Source organism: Opisthorchis viverrini (genome assembly GCF_000715545.1).
Source record: "Opisthorchis viverrini unplaced genomic scaffold opera_v5_71, whole genome shotgun sequence".
Classification (NCBI taxonomy): domain Eukaryota; kingdom Metazoa; phylum Platyhelminthes; class Trematoda; order Opisthorchiida; family Opisthorchiidae; genus Opisthorchis; species Opisthorchis viverrini.
Window position 1 is genome coordinate 426385 of NW_008751727.1, and position 15617 is coordinate 442001.

Below are 15617 nucleotides of genomic sequence, written 5' to 3' on the forward strand. Positions count from 1 at the left end.
CGACATCTTGACTATAAATAGCTTGTACCCCCTTTTAGATGAGTCTGGAAGCGAAATAAGACCAAGACTGCATTCAATCGGGACAGTCTCGAACATCTGACCTTCAGCATCATCATCATCATCATTGTCAGCGCAGCATCATCTCATCATTGTCAGCTGTAATAACCGCGTACTCGTCGTACAGTGGTTGTAGCTGCGGCAGTTTCGTTCAGCGATGTTTTGGTTGGGTAGGCAGTTGCGCATTGGAGGCGCGAGCTGATAAATTAGTGCGTAAATACAGCACTGTAGGTGGAGTGTTAAGTGACGGGATTGGAAAGGGAGCTATGCATTGAAGGGAATAGCCTGGATGCATGAGCGCCATTGATGTTGTCTGTCTTGGGGTCCCCATCCAGGAAGACGGCAATGACCAGCGCAGCTGAGTTTACTGGTAATGGCTTTTGTACTGCGCTGTCAAGTCATTGCTTGACCGCCTCTGGCTCTATTTCACCCTTCACGTGGTTGTGCGAAAAGAACCCTTCGAGGAAATCGGTTGACTGGTATACGCAGCACGTGGTCAAGCCAGCGCAATCTATGCGGTGTGATCAGTTCATCTGTCGAGGGTGAGTTATTTCTCCCGGATACCATTCGACGTACTTCAGAATTGCTGATCCGGTGTTCCCACCAGATTCGGGCAATGCCCCGAAGATATCGATGATCAAACACAAAGTTTATTGACGTCCTCCGCGCATAGCGGCCAGGTTTCAGATGTGATTTCTCACAAACCGCGCCAAAAACGGGGCTTCGTTCTCGAGCTTCACTTTTAACAGCAAAGACCGTAATTTGAACTGTCGCTCCAGCGTGTATCCTTGAGATGTTTTTGTGGAGTGATCAACTGAAGACAACAGTTGATCGTGTCGATAATCATATGAAATCTCTCGGTTATCGTTGGGGAGATAGACTACTTGCTGGCTTTCACAATGACAAAATTCGAACCCAGCACTTTTCTCGCGCTTTTATCAGATCGATCTTAAGAGTTTTGTGATTTACGACTAACTACAACTTTTTTGTTCTTCTAAGATATACAAATCATATGGAGCTCTTCGCGGTTATCAACACGCTTCAGTGCCTCGAGATGGCCTATAGTCAAGATTATGTCAATTACGCAGAGTAGGTCTTCATCTTGGTTGCTTATTTTGAGCGAATTTTTAGCTATGCAAAAGCATGCAGTAAACTCCTGAACCAGTACAAAGTGCGATTCAGACAGCTTGCCTCCGAATTTCACACAGTGGAAGAGTTTGCCTCTCGTTACAAGGTACTGTTCGCTACCGGACTGTTTCTGTTCATTTATTGTTAGATGGTTTGTCCAGCTGCTTTGGAGCGCATCAAGGAAGGTCGTCCAATCACAATGCATGATTCCACAGTCACACGGAATATGCAGTTTGTTGAGGTATGTTTCATCCATATTTGGTTACATTTTCACAACATTTCCGGTCTGATCTCCTGATTCTTCTATTTCCGGGACTACAACTTGCGGTCTCGTGCAGGTGTTCGATGTTAGAAACAGCACGTTCGTAGGTGTGATTCAGGGATACGCCTGCGCATTTTACACCTAAGTGACAGCGTCGAACGAGTACAACGGGCTTTTGAATGTCTTTCCAGGCGTTCAAGTTACACTCGACAGGAAGCCGGCACTGGGATAACTGCGGAAGTCCGCATTGAAGGCAATAGCTTGGCTGCACGAGCGCCATTGACGACGCGACTGGGCCATATCTGACAATGTCTCCAGCCACTGATACGGCCAGTCTCGGGGTCCCCATCCAGAAAGACGGCAGTGACCAGCGCAGCTGAGTTTGCTGGTAATGGCTTTCATACTTCGCTGCCAAGTCATTGTTTGACCGCCTCTGGCTCTCTTCCACCCTTCACGTGGTTGTGCGAAAAGAGTCCTTCGAGAAAGTCGGTCGACTGGCATACGCAACACGTGGCCAAGCCAACGCAACCTATGCAGTGTGATCAGTTCATCTATCGAGGGTGAGTTATTTCTCCCGAATACCGTTCGACGTACTTCAGAATTGCTGATCCGGTGTTCCCATCAGATTCGGGCAATGCTCCGAAGACATCGATGGTCAAACACTGAAAATTTTTTGACGTCCTCGGCGCACAGCGGCCAGGTTTCTGATCCATATAGTAATATGGAGCGCACCTCAGCATTGTAAACTCGACCCTTGACAGATAAGCTGATGTCACGCCTACGCCACAGGTGACGTAGGGGGGTGGAAAAGGATTCTAAGGAAACCGATGCGAATCGAGTTTATCCACCGATCCAGTGAGAATGTATGAATGGTTTGTTGGTAAAACAGATACAATTTTATTGAACTGGAGAAGGAACTGAATTTGAGACACAAATGAAAGAACGAATACGGCATAGTGTCAGAATTCACCGTTTGGCGGTAGCCTCTTCTCATCTCTGGGTACTGACATCCAGGAATCCGTTGTGTCCTTGTTAAACACTGGTGCTTTCGGGGTTGGAATCCAATAATCTTGCTCAGCCTCGTGCTTGTCTTCAACCGGGCAAGAGCAGCTTGGACAAGATGAACTCAGACTTGGGCCATTTTTCCTCTCAAAGTGGTCAAACAAGTAGTTTCTGGTGTCCAGCATAGTGGGAAACTCAAAAATTGGACGCAGAATTGGAATGGGTGAGGTGGCTTGATCACGCACAGGTGCACGTGAAGTTGTTGTCGGAAAGATTTTGCTTGTTGTTGCAGGCGAGTTGATGGTTGTCTGAAAAGGTGACTCTTGCCTACTTGTCAAATAAGTGTACAATGAATTTCCTGTTTGCACTGCGGCTTCTCGACCGCGACGTGATATTTTTCCGCCCACAGAAAGTCCTAACATTGCAAGTGCTCGATCACGTTGAGCGTTCCTTGCTCTCACGAGTGATTTTAGAGCACTCGCGTACAGAGTTCTTCGCCAAAGAAAGGGGTAGTATGAAGATAGTCGACCTCTGTTTCTAGTCGGGATGGTTGGTTCACGTTGCGCAGCTAATGTTGCCCTCCTAGGACTCCTGAAGTTCACCTCGGCTGACGATGGGGATGACCGACGATAGATATATTCGTTCATTACTTTGCTTCTTCGATTAGTTCATGCATTTCGGATGTTCGCGTAATTACGTTCAGTCAGTCGGTGTAGACAGATCCAATTTTAGGACATTGCCGTCTTGTCACAAACTTCTGCTTTCAGAAAGCATCTATTCAGTGAACGGAGACTCCTGCCTGCTTTCTACCAATGACAGAATGACTCAACTCCCTTGCAGTTTAAACAAAATAGTCAAGTGACCTCAGATCGATCGGTTTTCCATTTTCTAGCCGTCAGCTGTCCACATATTTTTTCGTTCAGCTAGTTCATTATGCTTCTAGGTTGTTTTTAAGTTGTCAGATAGAAGACCAAATTTACTTTTCAGCAGATTCTATCACTCACAATCGAAATAATTGTATCTGGGAGTAAAAAATGAGTTATCCTTTGGTTAGGTAGAACTGGAGCCAGTGATCTTCCGGTGGTGAAAATGATTTGAACGTTGCACTGCTAAAAGTCAGCACCTTTATTCTTTACTAATTTAGGTACACATCTTGGCACACGTGTTACCAAACCGTTTTATCACATGCATATATCACAAATAATCTAAGGGAGATTATGCTTTCCCACGGTCTTAAAGGATTTATACCAAAGTAAAAAAAACATTATGGGAGCACTCGATGGACTGAAGCATAGGTCTTTCGATAGGCTGAAGTAAAGTAGCCATTCTGGCACATGAAGTTACTGAAGTGTATACAGAAGCTGTTGGGTTTACAGACTCATCTGCTGTGGGAACCAGCAAGGCGCAAGCTGCGTAACCCGTACACATCTCGATGTAGTCCTTGTTCATCGAACCAGCTGGTTGTCGAACGTGTCTTGGGATCGTTGGAAACTAGAGGTAGTGAATACACGGTAGCCTCAGCATGAAACTAGATGACTTAAGATAGAAAGCCTCGTGACAAGTTTTGTAGATTGAAAACAGAGGGTCTCATTGGCCGTAGATCAATAAGATCAATCTTTCTTGAAAAGACTTCCCGGTCTGACAGACAACTCGTTGGCAGTCATCACTGATGGCGGGATAGTCCTTGTACACTGCACCTATCTCACGAAATCTTCCTGTTCTAAAATGCTAAAAATAACTTGTTGTCTACTATGGTACATCATTATCATTGTCAGCTGTAATAACCGCGTACTCGTCGTACTGTGGTTGTAGCTGTCGCAGTTTCGTTCACCGATGATTTGGGGAGCGTAGGGGTAGGTAGCTGCACGTTCCAGGCGGGAACTGATAAATTGGTGCATAAATCCAGCACTGTTAGTGGGCGGTCAAGTGGTGGGGGGTTGGAAAAGGAGCTATGCACAGGAGGCAATAGCTGCAAACTAGACGCAATTAAAATAACAGTTCATTCATAGAAGATGTTAAATTATGATGCTCAAAGAGGTCTCTGAGTTCATCCTAGACGATCCGCTGATTAACTAAGCTATGTCCCAACGTCCAAACAGGGTATACTCTCATTTGCACACAAATTTGATGATAAGAGACTGAATGAATACACTTTGACCTCTCGTTTATAACAGCCAAATTCAGCAACGTAATGAGTAGAGTGTTAGGTTTACACGATGTATTATGAATATCTTGAATATCGTACCAACCGAGACATGAGGGGGCGTGGTGCAGCACATTCAGTTGAAGCAGGTCATCAATGACGACAGTTTCCGATAGATTCTATTGGGTCAAATTCACATTCGTTTGAAAATGAGAGTATGTGTCGAAATCCGTCTAGTTTGGGTTCAACTAAAACAGAAGTTTTTTGGGGGAAACGCGGGGAATGCACCTATCTGATGAGTTTCAAGAATCGCGAAACCGTCGTGCGTTGTCAAAGAGTTTTAAAGAACTATATGAGCGGTGTGTTGCGTTTGGACAGGGGTTGACGTAGTCCAACTAAAATGGTTAACTGGTATTTTGGTAACCGCATTGAACGGGTTTACAGGTTTGATTTCATGATTCGTATCAAACGATTTCCTGCATTGTCCTAACTCAGGACAGTAGGGGTTCAGCCATGCCCTGGAACTCTTATCGATTTTTACAGCTCATTCGGTCTGTGGGTCACATGCGAACTAAGAAATTGCTGGCTGACAGTCCCCCTCTTAGTTTTGTGTTAAGGAAACGGGAAGATCTCATTTGAGCTGCACTGTATTTTCTTTGATAAAGCTGTTAAGCGAAATGTGGTAACCTCAGATGCCTCATCGAATATAGTCAGCACTTTATCGTAATAAGGCTAACAGGGATTGAATTATCGCTTCACAAGTCTGTGCGAAGGTAGTACCAGCTGATCTGGCTAAGACGATAAACTTTTGGTCCTCATCAAAATTATCTTGAAAGCAGATCTTGTAAGCTTCTTTCGGCTCACTCAAGTGGACTTTGGGAATATCGAATCCGTCATGTGTTTAGTGCGACAAATCTCAGGCATCTTGTTAACTGCAGTGCGAGAATGAAAAACGCCAAATGTATCCTAAATATCGCTGTCAGGTTTTAAGCTTGTGGATGATTTAGCAATGCTCTGCAGGTAATGTTGCATGGAACGATAGATGTGGATATTTCTGGGGCTACATTTATGAGGCCACATGGAGGCTCTTCGGTAGGCAAAATTCTGTCGTTGACGAGCTGCTTTAATCGTACAACGCTCAAGGTCGTTGGAAATATGCCTACATATGGCTAAACTTGGCGGATTTATTGGCTTTGGATAAGCTTACCAAGCCAAGAATGGGGTGCAGACGGTGGTGTTATTTGGAAACAAAATGACTTTCAAGTACAGTTCCGCGAAAGGTGGCAAAGTCTATGAACAAACGTCCGTATCTTCCTCTTTTGATGTCCGTTTATCTATCCTGATACAAGTTCAGTAGATCCTGATGTAGGCAAATGTGATCCGCAGTCTGACAGACTCTACAAATGTTTCCGTCCCGTATGTATGCTGATCGTTCCATTTCCCTTAACGACAGGCAATGTATACTTGTCGTCGACAGTTGCTTGAAATGGTCACAGATATTTACGCTGTACTCAATTTTACTGACTTGTACAGATGATCACTCCCCTCAAGCGTCCAAAAGATGAAGGTTTCCGGTAAAGTTGAGTTCATTTTTCTCGCCTACATAGTTGTTGAAGTCAAAAAGAGAAGTAGCGTATTTCGCAAACACATGGACGAATGTCTCGGGAGCTTGGGTAGGTTTTTGCTCAGCATCAACACCGAATCAGTGCACACCAGTAGATGTCATCCTACAATGAAGCGAGGCCGAAGGTAACGAGTTTCAACTAGGAAGCGGAATCGAGAAGTACCGGAGGAGATGAACATTCTTGTCTGCGTCATAGAAAACATGAAACGGTGCTCTCGCCTGAGCAATGTGGTGTGTGTGTGTGTGTGTTGATTTTTCAAACGCTGGTTGGTGCTGTACATCCCCGTATTTATCACTTCAGAAGAGTACACGCCATTACCAATGAAGCCTGACACTCTCTACCGGAAGCTCTTCTGGATGCCTCAGAAATAACAAGAAAGCTCACTTTTGAACAACCATGAGCATAGCAAATAACCCAGCCAAGTGACGAGAGATTTGCTACAAAGTCTGAACCCATAAACAGTTTAAATCGTTCTCAAGGTTGACGGAAACTCGGGAACTGCGCCTACCTGATGACTCCAAGAAGATCGTGGGCTGTCCAGGAGTTTTCAGCAACCTCATGAGTTGTGCATTACAAAATATGTATGTATCGCGATATCTCGAATATCGTAGCGACTGAAAAAAGAGGCGGCCTAATACGGCACATTAAGTTGCCTGAGAACATCACAAACGAGAGATTCAGCCGGGTTCCAGGTGAGTCTCTCGAAAAACCAAAGTAGTTTGCAACTGAATGTATATTCTCCGTTCCTAAGGTCATCAAGAAGGGGGCCGTACAGACGTAGTTACTTCAGTCCAATGTTAACAATGTGACTGCGTTCACTCCGACCCGTCACCCAGTTCAAGAAAGACAACTAGGACGCTGACACGGTTTTGCGGATATGGCATAATCTGAAGGTGAGGATGGTGAATTAAAACTTACTAAAGCCTCGGAAGACTAACTGAGAAAAAGGGGCTGTTTAAAACCGTCTTTCGTGGTTCGGCGATATCACTGATGATATTGGAAATCCGTATAACGAAAATTTGGTGAGAAAGGGAATACAGTGCGTCAATGAGGCCGATCTATACTGGAGAGCATTGTATATCTGTTTCATCCCGAGTGGGAATCATCAGCAATGCACATCTCCCGGAACCTCAGGGAGTCTCACGAGAGATTTGCTACAAAGTCTGAACCCATAAACAGTTTAAATCGTTCTCAAGGTTGACGGAAACTCGGGAACTGCGCCTACCTGATGACTCCAAGAAGATCGTGGGCTGTCCAGGAGTTTTCAGCAACCTCATGAGTTGTGCATTACAAAATATGTATGTATCGCGATATCTCGAATATCGTAGCGACTGAAAAAAGAGGCGGCCTAATACGGCACATTAAGTTGCCTGAGAACATCACAAACGAGAGATTCAGCCGGGTTCCAGGTGAGTTGAGTCTCTCACCAAAGTAGTTTGCAACTGAATGTATATTCTCCGTTCCTAAGGTCATCAAGAAGGGGGCCGTACAGACGTAGTTACTTCAGTCCAATGTTAACAATGTGACTGCGTTCACTCCGACCCGTCACCCAGTTCAAGAAAGACAACTAGGACGCTGACACGGTTTTGCGGATATGGCATAATCTGAAGGTGAGGATGGTGAATTAAAACTTACTAAAGCCTCGGAAGACTAACTGAGAAAAAGGGGCTGTTTAAAACCGTCTTTCGTGGTTCGGCGATATCACTGATGATATTGGAAATCCGTATAACGAAAATTTGGTGAGAAAGGGAATACAGTGCGTCAATGAGGCCGATCTATACTGGAGAGCATTGTATATCTGTTTCATCCCGAGTGGGAATCATCAGCAATTCACATCTCCCGGAACCTCAGGGAGTCTCGAACCTGCGACCTCCCCGCTACTAGTCTGAACACAGCCTTTCGAACACAATCGGTTGATCAGCTGTATGATTAGCTCGCAGCTAGACAAGATATTCATGGTATACACATCACCTGCTCACACGCGTTGGTGGCTCCTCATACCACTGATCAGCTGTTCGTGGTCGAACGCCCAAGTGTCAAAACTACCAACGGGGAGATCCCGGTGCCTGGATCTTCTGCAGTTTCGTGAGATGCGCACTATTGATGATGCTCGACAAGGATGAGGTACTTCTAGGCTTTTCAGCACAAACGGGCTTTAGTTACAGGACGAATTTTTCATCACAATTCTAAATTCTCCTCACTTTAACAACAGTTTGTCAGCGAGAAAGCCACCAGTATAGCAATCACAGTTCTTTAGGTCTGCATGTGTTTCGGTTATCCTGACCATCGTACATGGGAAAAATATCAGAGCCGGCAACCCGGTGCTTCACTCTCGAACGACATTCTAGGGTGCTCCAAGAGAGCAAACATTTGAGAATGATGATCAAAAAGGGAGTGACCTGTACTAATAATCATCAGAATCTTAAATCATGAACACCCACAGAGACGATCTGGAAGGAGACCAATGACAAGTAGTCTGCTAACATCAGATCACAGTTCAACATCCTGATAACCCCAAAACTACTGGTTATGCTCGCCCATTCTAAAAAGGTTTGTCCAACTGATCTTCATTCCCTTTGACCAAGTCGTACGTTGTCTTGGTTTTTGGTTGTTTCACATTTTAGCTCTCATAGAACGCAACATCTGTCGACATGCATCTCGGACAACCAAGCGGTCAGACTTTGTGTTAACTGAGACGCTTCTCAACTAAACAACATGGCGAACTTTGCAATAAGTTGTTCGCGATCACCAAAGGACAAAACGACAGGTCTGAATGAAACTCGCCTTGAAAAAATCGAAAGTGCAGGAGGCACAGTGAATAAAAACTGAGTTTTGCTCGTGTTTGCTATAAAGAGCTATCAAATTCATATGGAAGGAATGGACAAAAGAAACAGAAATACTTCATTGTACTCTACACAGAGGAGGCTGATAATGAGTTGGAGAAAGTACAACCAAATGGACAGTGACTGTGGGTAGAATGGATGAAAATCATGCTTTTTCTGAATCTTTTGTGTAACACAAAGAAGTTTTAACTGCCAGAGTCGATGATCATGATGATTAGGAGGAGGGGGAGGAGAAAATGCGCCACCGATTGGGACTGGTATTTATCAGTTGCTCATCCACTTGTCTTCCAATTGGTGGGTGGCAAACGACATAACCCTCAGTCTCTCAAAGATGGAGTTGGTGCTGCCCTCTGTCAAGAGCTTAAGGAAGTGTATATAAATAACATACACCGGTTATATGTCATCCAGTGGTTTGCTACAGACTACTTGATCCCCTAAGTAGTTAGTTAGACAGCAACGACTACGTCCAAAATATAATACACACTGGTTAGCAGGCATTTATTTTCGAAGTGCCCCAGGAAGGCCACTGGAACAATAGTAATGTAGCTGACAGGCAATTGGATGACTAAAACCTAAATCAGGTAGAGAAATTTTTATTCTTAGACCTGCGTAATAAAACCCTTCACCTTGGGTTTTCGAGTAGAGCGCTGCTATTTGTCGGGGGAAGTCTAGGCAGGTTTGTTGGTACCTGAAGATGCGTCCCAGACGGAACACACGGTTTCAAACACACGATATTCCAGTGAACTATCAGAATAGAAAAGCACGCTTCGCTTAAAAATTGAGTGCTTACGGGCACATTGTCCGTGGCCAATGTGTTGCAAAAGAAGTAAGAGGAATAGAATCATTTGGTTTTTATAACAATGGGATATTAGGTTGCACTGTTACCGGTCGAGCGACAAGTTTGGAAACCCTCTGTCATGATTATTGGCGGTGCACTTTGCTCTTCCGCATCAGTGCTATACAACGGATGAGAAGTAGTCAAGCCACATCTGCAAGCTGCATTTCGGCTACGAAGTCATTCCTGAGCCGTGGTTCTGTCCTTCGAGGTGACTTGACTTGTTTTTGAGCAGAGGTGATATTTTTCATAAATCAAAGACCAGTATGCGATTGACTTCACATTCTATAAGTTGGCGAATTGTTTGGGAGATGCTGCCAGTAGACCACCAGAAGTCATTTGAGGAGTCTGCAATCAGTAACGGTGTGATAGGTAGCCGAATCAATAAGCTTAGGTCATACATACATACAATTCACCCGCCAAGCTTTTTTACTACTCAGTGTGTCGGTTCAAACTTTAGCCTCGTGTATCCCACAAATTTCTAAATGAGCGCTCACCATCTCCCAGATGGCCATGCTAGGCCACTTTGACCCAGTATTGAGTTTGGTTTGAGGATTTCAGCCAGCTATCACTCATTTATGAGTACAAAATCAGCTATTGATCTTACCTGGTCAGATCGAAGCCTTTTGGCCTAGGTTATGCGTTCACGTTCGTGATATCTAGACATATTGCTTTGCCACAAAATCCTAATTTGTATTCCGAATTCTCATTCCTCAAAATATCACAACAGAACTCAGTACACAGACGATTTCCATTTGCCGTCTTTCTGGATGGGGACCCCGAGACGGGCCACATCAATGGCTAGAGACATTGTTAGACATGGCCCAGTCGCGCCCTCAATGGCGCTCGTGTATCAAAGCTATTGCCTTCAATACCTAGCACCTTTTCCAACCTCCTTCCACTTGACAACCCACTGACAGTGCTGGATTTATGCACTAATTTATCAGCTCCCGCCTGCAATGCGCAGCTACCTCCCCCTCCCCCAAATCATCGGTGAACGAAACTGCGGCAGCTGCAACCACAGTACGACGAGTACGCGGATATTACAGCTGACAATGATGATGAGTCTTCTAGCTTCCATATTTGTGGTAACCTCACATCCCTCTTAGGCCAAAGTTGATCTCAGTCATTACACACCTGGACGTGAACAGAAGTTTCCGAACAGGAAGTTCTCACCACAATGGACTGAACACGGTAGCGCGTCCAGCTTGTTTAGCACACAATATAGACTGTTCCAGTTGTGTCCAAAGTTCCATTTATCCGGATGCTTAGACAAACTGGGCAACCAAAGACGTAATTCCTGGATGTTCATGAATCCCCACCTTCCCGATTCCATCTATCACGATGGCCAAAACCAGTCTGGTTTTTCTCAGAGTGTTTACGTTAGTAATTATGACCGGCACGTACGAGGACTGAGCTCACACTTACTCCTTTTTCGCTTAGTCGTTCGAACCTGTTCTCTTTCTTTGAATACCTGTCGCCTGTGGTCCTTGAGGTGTTTATTGCCGGCGAAATATATAAATCGAGACCTGGAACGCCAGCATATTTGACAGTACTGTGAATTGGCAGAGACTGCAACTAGATAACAGGACGATTTTAGGTTGATTGATCAGTTTAGGGGTGCAGCCTTGTTACTATCTACAGCATCTCTGACTGTTATCTGCTGCCTGACCCGGATGTCGATTGCCGGTCTTGCTAGATTGTCCTCTTAAAGCATTCATAACTTCTGGTTATGTCATCAACTGTTGACGGTACTGTACCGTACCGAAACACTTGATGCGTGGCAAACCACTTTGTGGAAGGCTGAAATGTCAAACCTTGACTCCCCTAGTGCAGTGTGAAGTATCTTTGAAGAACAGGGTAGGAAACGTTTCTGGCAGATTTGCAGTTTAAGAACACGTGCAACCATTCAGTCTGACAACAGTGTATACGAGATTAATAGATTGGCTCCAATAAACACACTTTCCAATATCCCTTACGTCCTAGAGAAATCTATGGTTAAGAGTTGGCGAAATCATCTACCAGAAAGAAACTTCAAGATGACAATCATCAGCATTATGTCTCAGTTCGACACTGCGTGTTGGAACACAAACTGTGGTTGACTCGACTAACTACCGCCGGTTTGCTGCTGAAAACATCCGAAGACACCGGACTTTTCGTTAATCAGGTGTGGCAGACTCAAGAGATGCGTCATATTTGTGGTCCGTCTAAAAAGTGCACCACGTTTGTGGAGAAAAATTGAGGGAACTTGCGTACGGTTCCTTGTGGATAGGGTACTGTGGTTGGAAACGATTAGGATACCATAACAGTGTAGTGGTTAACGGCCCCAAGGAGTCTTTAGTGTCTAACAGTCAACAGTGTCCAAGTGTGTAATAGGACATTCAGAAAACCAAATGAGGCTAAGCGACCTTCTTGGCTGTACAAGTTCAAATTAGATTTGTCAGTTCGTTTCAGTCAAGCGGCTATAAACCAACTACACTGTTTCCAGGTGCCAAAGTTTCGGTCACTGTAAAATGGTACGGCGTGACCTATATCGCCAAGCATTGGAGACAATGGCGTAATCGGTTAATTCGGAATGTATATTGCTCTGAGGTACCTGAAAATCGACTGCTATGCAATGAAGGCAACAGCTTTGATGTACGAGCTCCAATGACTGCGTGATTGAGCCATGCTTGCCAGTGCTGTCAACCACTGGTGAGCTCAGTCAAGCGGCGGCATTTGCCGACCCGACTCAATTTACTGGTTAGTGTTTCTATTGTTTTTTTTGCGACGCCACACGCTATCCGCCTCTTGGCCGCTTCTACTCAGTACAGGGCTGGGCGGAAATAACTAACTCTGCGAGGCCGACCGTTCTCTGACATGCGGTGTACATATCCTAAGCAATGTAGCCCACGTAGCTCATCGAGAGTTTCTTTTACTTAAAACCATCAGGTGTACCTCAGCGTCGCCGACCCAATGTTCCAATCGGAGACACCGATGATCAAACTAAATTTATACCACCGATGCGTTTTACTGAATGCGATGTTCTTCACTGAGGGAACGTTTCACCATTCGTCCTCTTTTCAACGTTCAGATCGATGACTTTTATGAGGAATTGAGCATGTGGCTTACTGCTGGAGTACTCATCACAACTACTGCCAGACAAAAGTTACACAGAGGGAAATTACACCGAATTGAGACACACTCACTGTTACGCCCTCGGTGAACGAAACTGCGACAGCTACAACCACTGTACAACGAGTACGCGGTTATTACAGCTGACAATGATGATGATGCGCTCGGTTGATCAACACGGTGAAAAATTCTTGTTGGAGTGAACCACATTAAATACCTCCGCTCCAAGCATTAGAGTAGTAAACGACGCTGATACGCCTTCGTCATGCACTAGGACCTATTAAGACATTCGATGTGAACAGACTAAAGACGATTTGTGAAAGCGAGACGTTCCTATGATCTACTGACTACTTCCAGAATAAAAATTCCTTGCACTTGTAGACGATGGACCAGGGTAGCTGACTCATTCACCTCAGCCTGAACGGTGCTTTCTCCCACAGTCATGAATACATAAATTGACGATGAAGTCACTTGGCCATATGATATATTGAACATAAAAAAAATAAAATTTCACTCAAGAAAACTTGACACAATTCAGGAAAACGCAATGAACATAATTATTACCAGGCATGTTTAACCAGATGTCGACCAGTGCCCGTGTGACATTTGACTGTATGTATACTGAAATGGCATCATGTCTCTAGAAGCAATGAGTGAGCCCGATGAAGCCGGTAGATTGAGTTCTATAGGTCAACTCTGACTCACAGGTGACAAAGCTTGATCTAGATGCTCGTTATATTCATTTGGTGTGGCGGGACTACTCCGTTCTAAACAATTCGCAATTGCGCCTTCAACCACTTGGTCATTGTGTTTATCGCAAACGTAGTTTTGATCAGTAACTGGTGAACTGGGACTTACGTTCCCCACTGTTTCCCCCTCTGCTCGGTTTACCCCACCCTCACAAAATGTGGCCATTTCACAGGGTTTTGAGCCACCTTCATTTACGGAATCTTTGTCTCCAATATTCGGCGTGCCACCGGGTTGACCGACGGCTTCTGGCGGTTTCGTCACCGGTTTTCTCATATGGCGACCTTTATCAAACTAAATTTATACCACCGATGCGTTTTACTGAATGCGATGTTCTTCACTGAGGGAACGTTTCACCATTCGTCCTCTTTTCAACGTTCAGATCGATGACTTTTATGAGGAATTGAGCATGTGGCTTACTGCTGGAGTACTCATCACAACTACTGCCAGACAAAAGTTACACAGAGGGAAATTACACCGAATTGAGACACACTCACTGTTACGCCCTCGGTGAACGAAACTGCGACAGCTACAACCACTGTACAACGAGTACGCGGTTATTACAGCTGACAATGATGATGATGCGCTCGGTTGATCAACACGGTGAAAAATTCTTGTTGGAGTGAACCACATTAAATACCTCCGCTCCAAGCATTAGAGTAGTAAACGACGCTGATACGCCTTCGTCATGCACTAGGACCTATTAAGACATTCGATGTGAACAGACTAAAGACGATTTGTGAAAGCGAGACGTTCCTATGATCTACTGACTACTTCCAGAATAAAAATTCCTTGCACTTGTAGACGATGGACCAGGGTAGCTGACTCATTCACCTCAGCCTGAACGGTGCTTTCTCCCACAGTCATCAATACATAAATTGACGATGAAGTCACTTGGCCATATGATATATTGAACATAAAAAAAATAAAATTTCACTCAAGAAAACTTGACACAATTCAGGAAAACGCAATGAACATAATTATTACCAGGCATGTTTAACCAGATGTCGACCAGTGCCCGTGTGACATTTGACTGTATGTATACTGAAATGGCATCATGTCTCTAGAAGCAATGAGTGAGCCCGATGAAGCCGGTAGATTGAGTTCTATAGGTCAACTCTGACTCACAGGTGACAAAGCTTGATCTAGATGCTCGTTATATTCATTTGGTGTGGCGGGACTACTCCGTTCTAAACAATTCGCAATTGCGCCTTCAACCACTTGGTCATTGTGTTTATCGCAAACGTAGTTTTGATCAGTAACTGGTGAACTGGGACTTACGTTCCCCACTGTTTCCCCCTCTGCTCGGTTTACCCCACCCTCACAAAATGTGGCCATTTCACAGGGTTTTGAGCCACCTTCATTTACGGAATCTTTGTCTCCAATATTCGGCGTGCCACCGGGTTGACCGACGGCTTCTGGCGGTTTCGTCACCGGTTTTCTCATATGGCGACCTTTGAAAAAATTGGTGAACACGTTGGCCAGCTTCGTCATCTCTCCCACAAATAGTATGATAGCTTTTAGTGCACGTGGAGAATAGGTGTGTTCCGCTTATATTTAACTGCCACAAAAGATAGAATCCTATGTACAGCAGCTGTAGACGTACAGGTAAACTGGATTCAAATTTGTTCGATCCATTGCTTAGATAGATCGATATGAGTCAGCCAGTTGAGTCAGTTAGTCAGTAGTAGGGAGCACAGGAGAATTAATTCCCTTCATAAAGGAAACTACTCACAAGGTTGCTGAAAACTCTTCGACAGTCCACGACCGGTTTCGCTCTTCTTGGGGCTCATTAGGTAGGCGCAGTCCCCTAGTTTCCGTCAACCCTATGTTCTACTTGAACCCAAATTGAACTGTTTTC

At 44.7% G+C, this 15617-nt stretch overlaps 2 protein-coding genes across 2 annotated transcripts; one reads left to right on the forward strand and one right to left on the reverse strand.

The window, feature by feature from the left end:
• Positions 1 to 363: 363 nt before the first annotated feature.
• T265_04349 (hypothetical protein) lies at positions 364 to 1333 on the forward strand (the record flags this gene model as incomplete). Its single annotated transcript, XM_009169070.1, has 3 exons — positions 364 to 599; positions 1057 to 1146; positions 1189 to 1333. The coding sequence occupies 3 exons, from the start codon at positions 364 to 366 to the stop codon at positions 1331 to 1333; spliced, it is 471 nt and encodes a 156-aa protein (XP_009167334.1).
• Positions 1334 to 2406: 1073 nt separating this feature from the next.
• On the reverse strand, positions 2407 to 15250 carry T265_04350 (hypothetical protein; the record flags this gene model as incomplete). Its single annotated transcript, XM_009169071.1, has 3 exons — positions 2407 to 2757; positions 13715 to 14050; positions 14885 to 15250. The coding sequence occupies 3 exons, from the start codon at positions 15248 to 15250 to the stop codon at positions 2407 to 2409; spliced, it is 1053 nt and encodes a 350-aa protein (XP_009167335.1).
• Between the last annotated feature and the right edge of the window lie 367 nt (positions 15251 to 15617).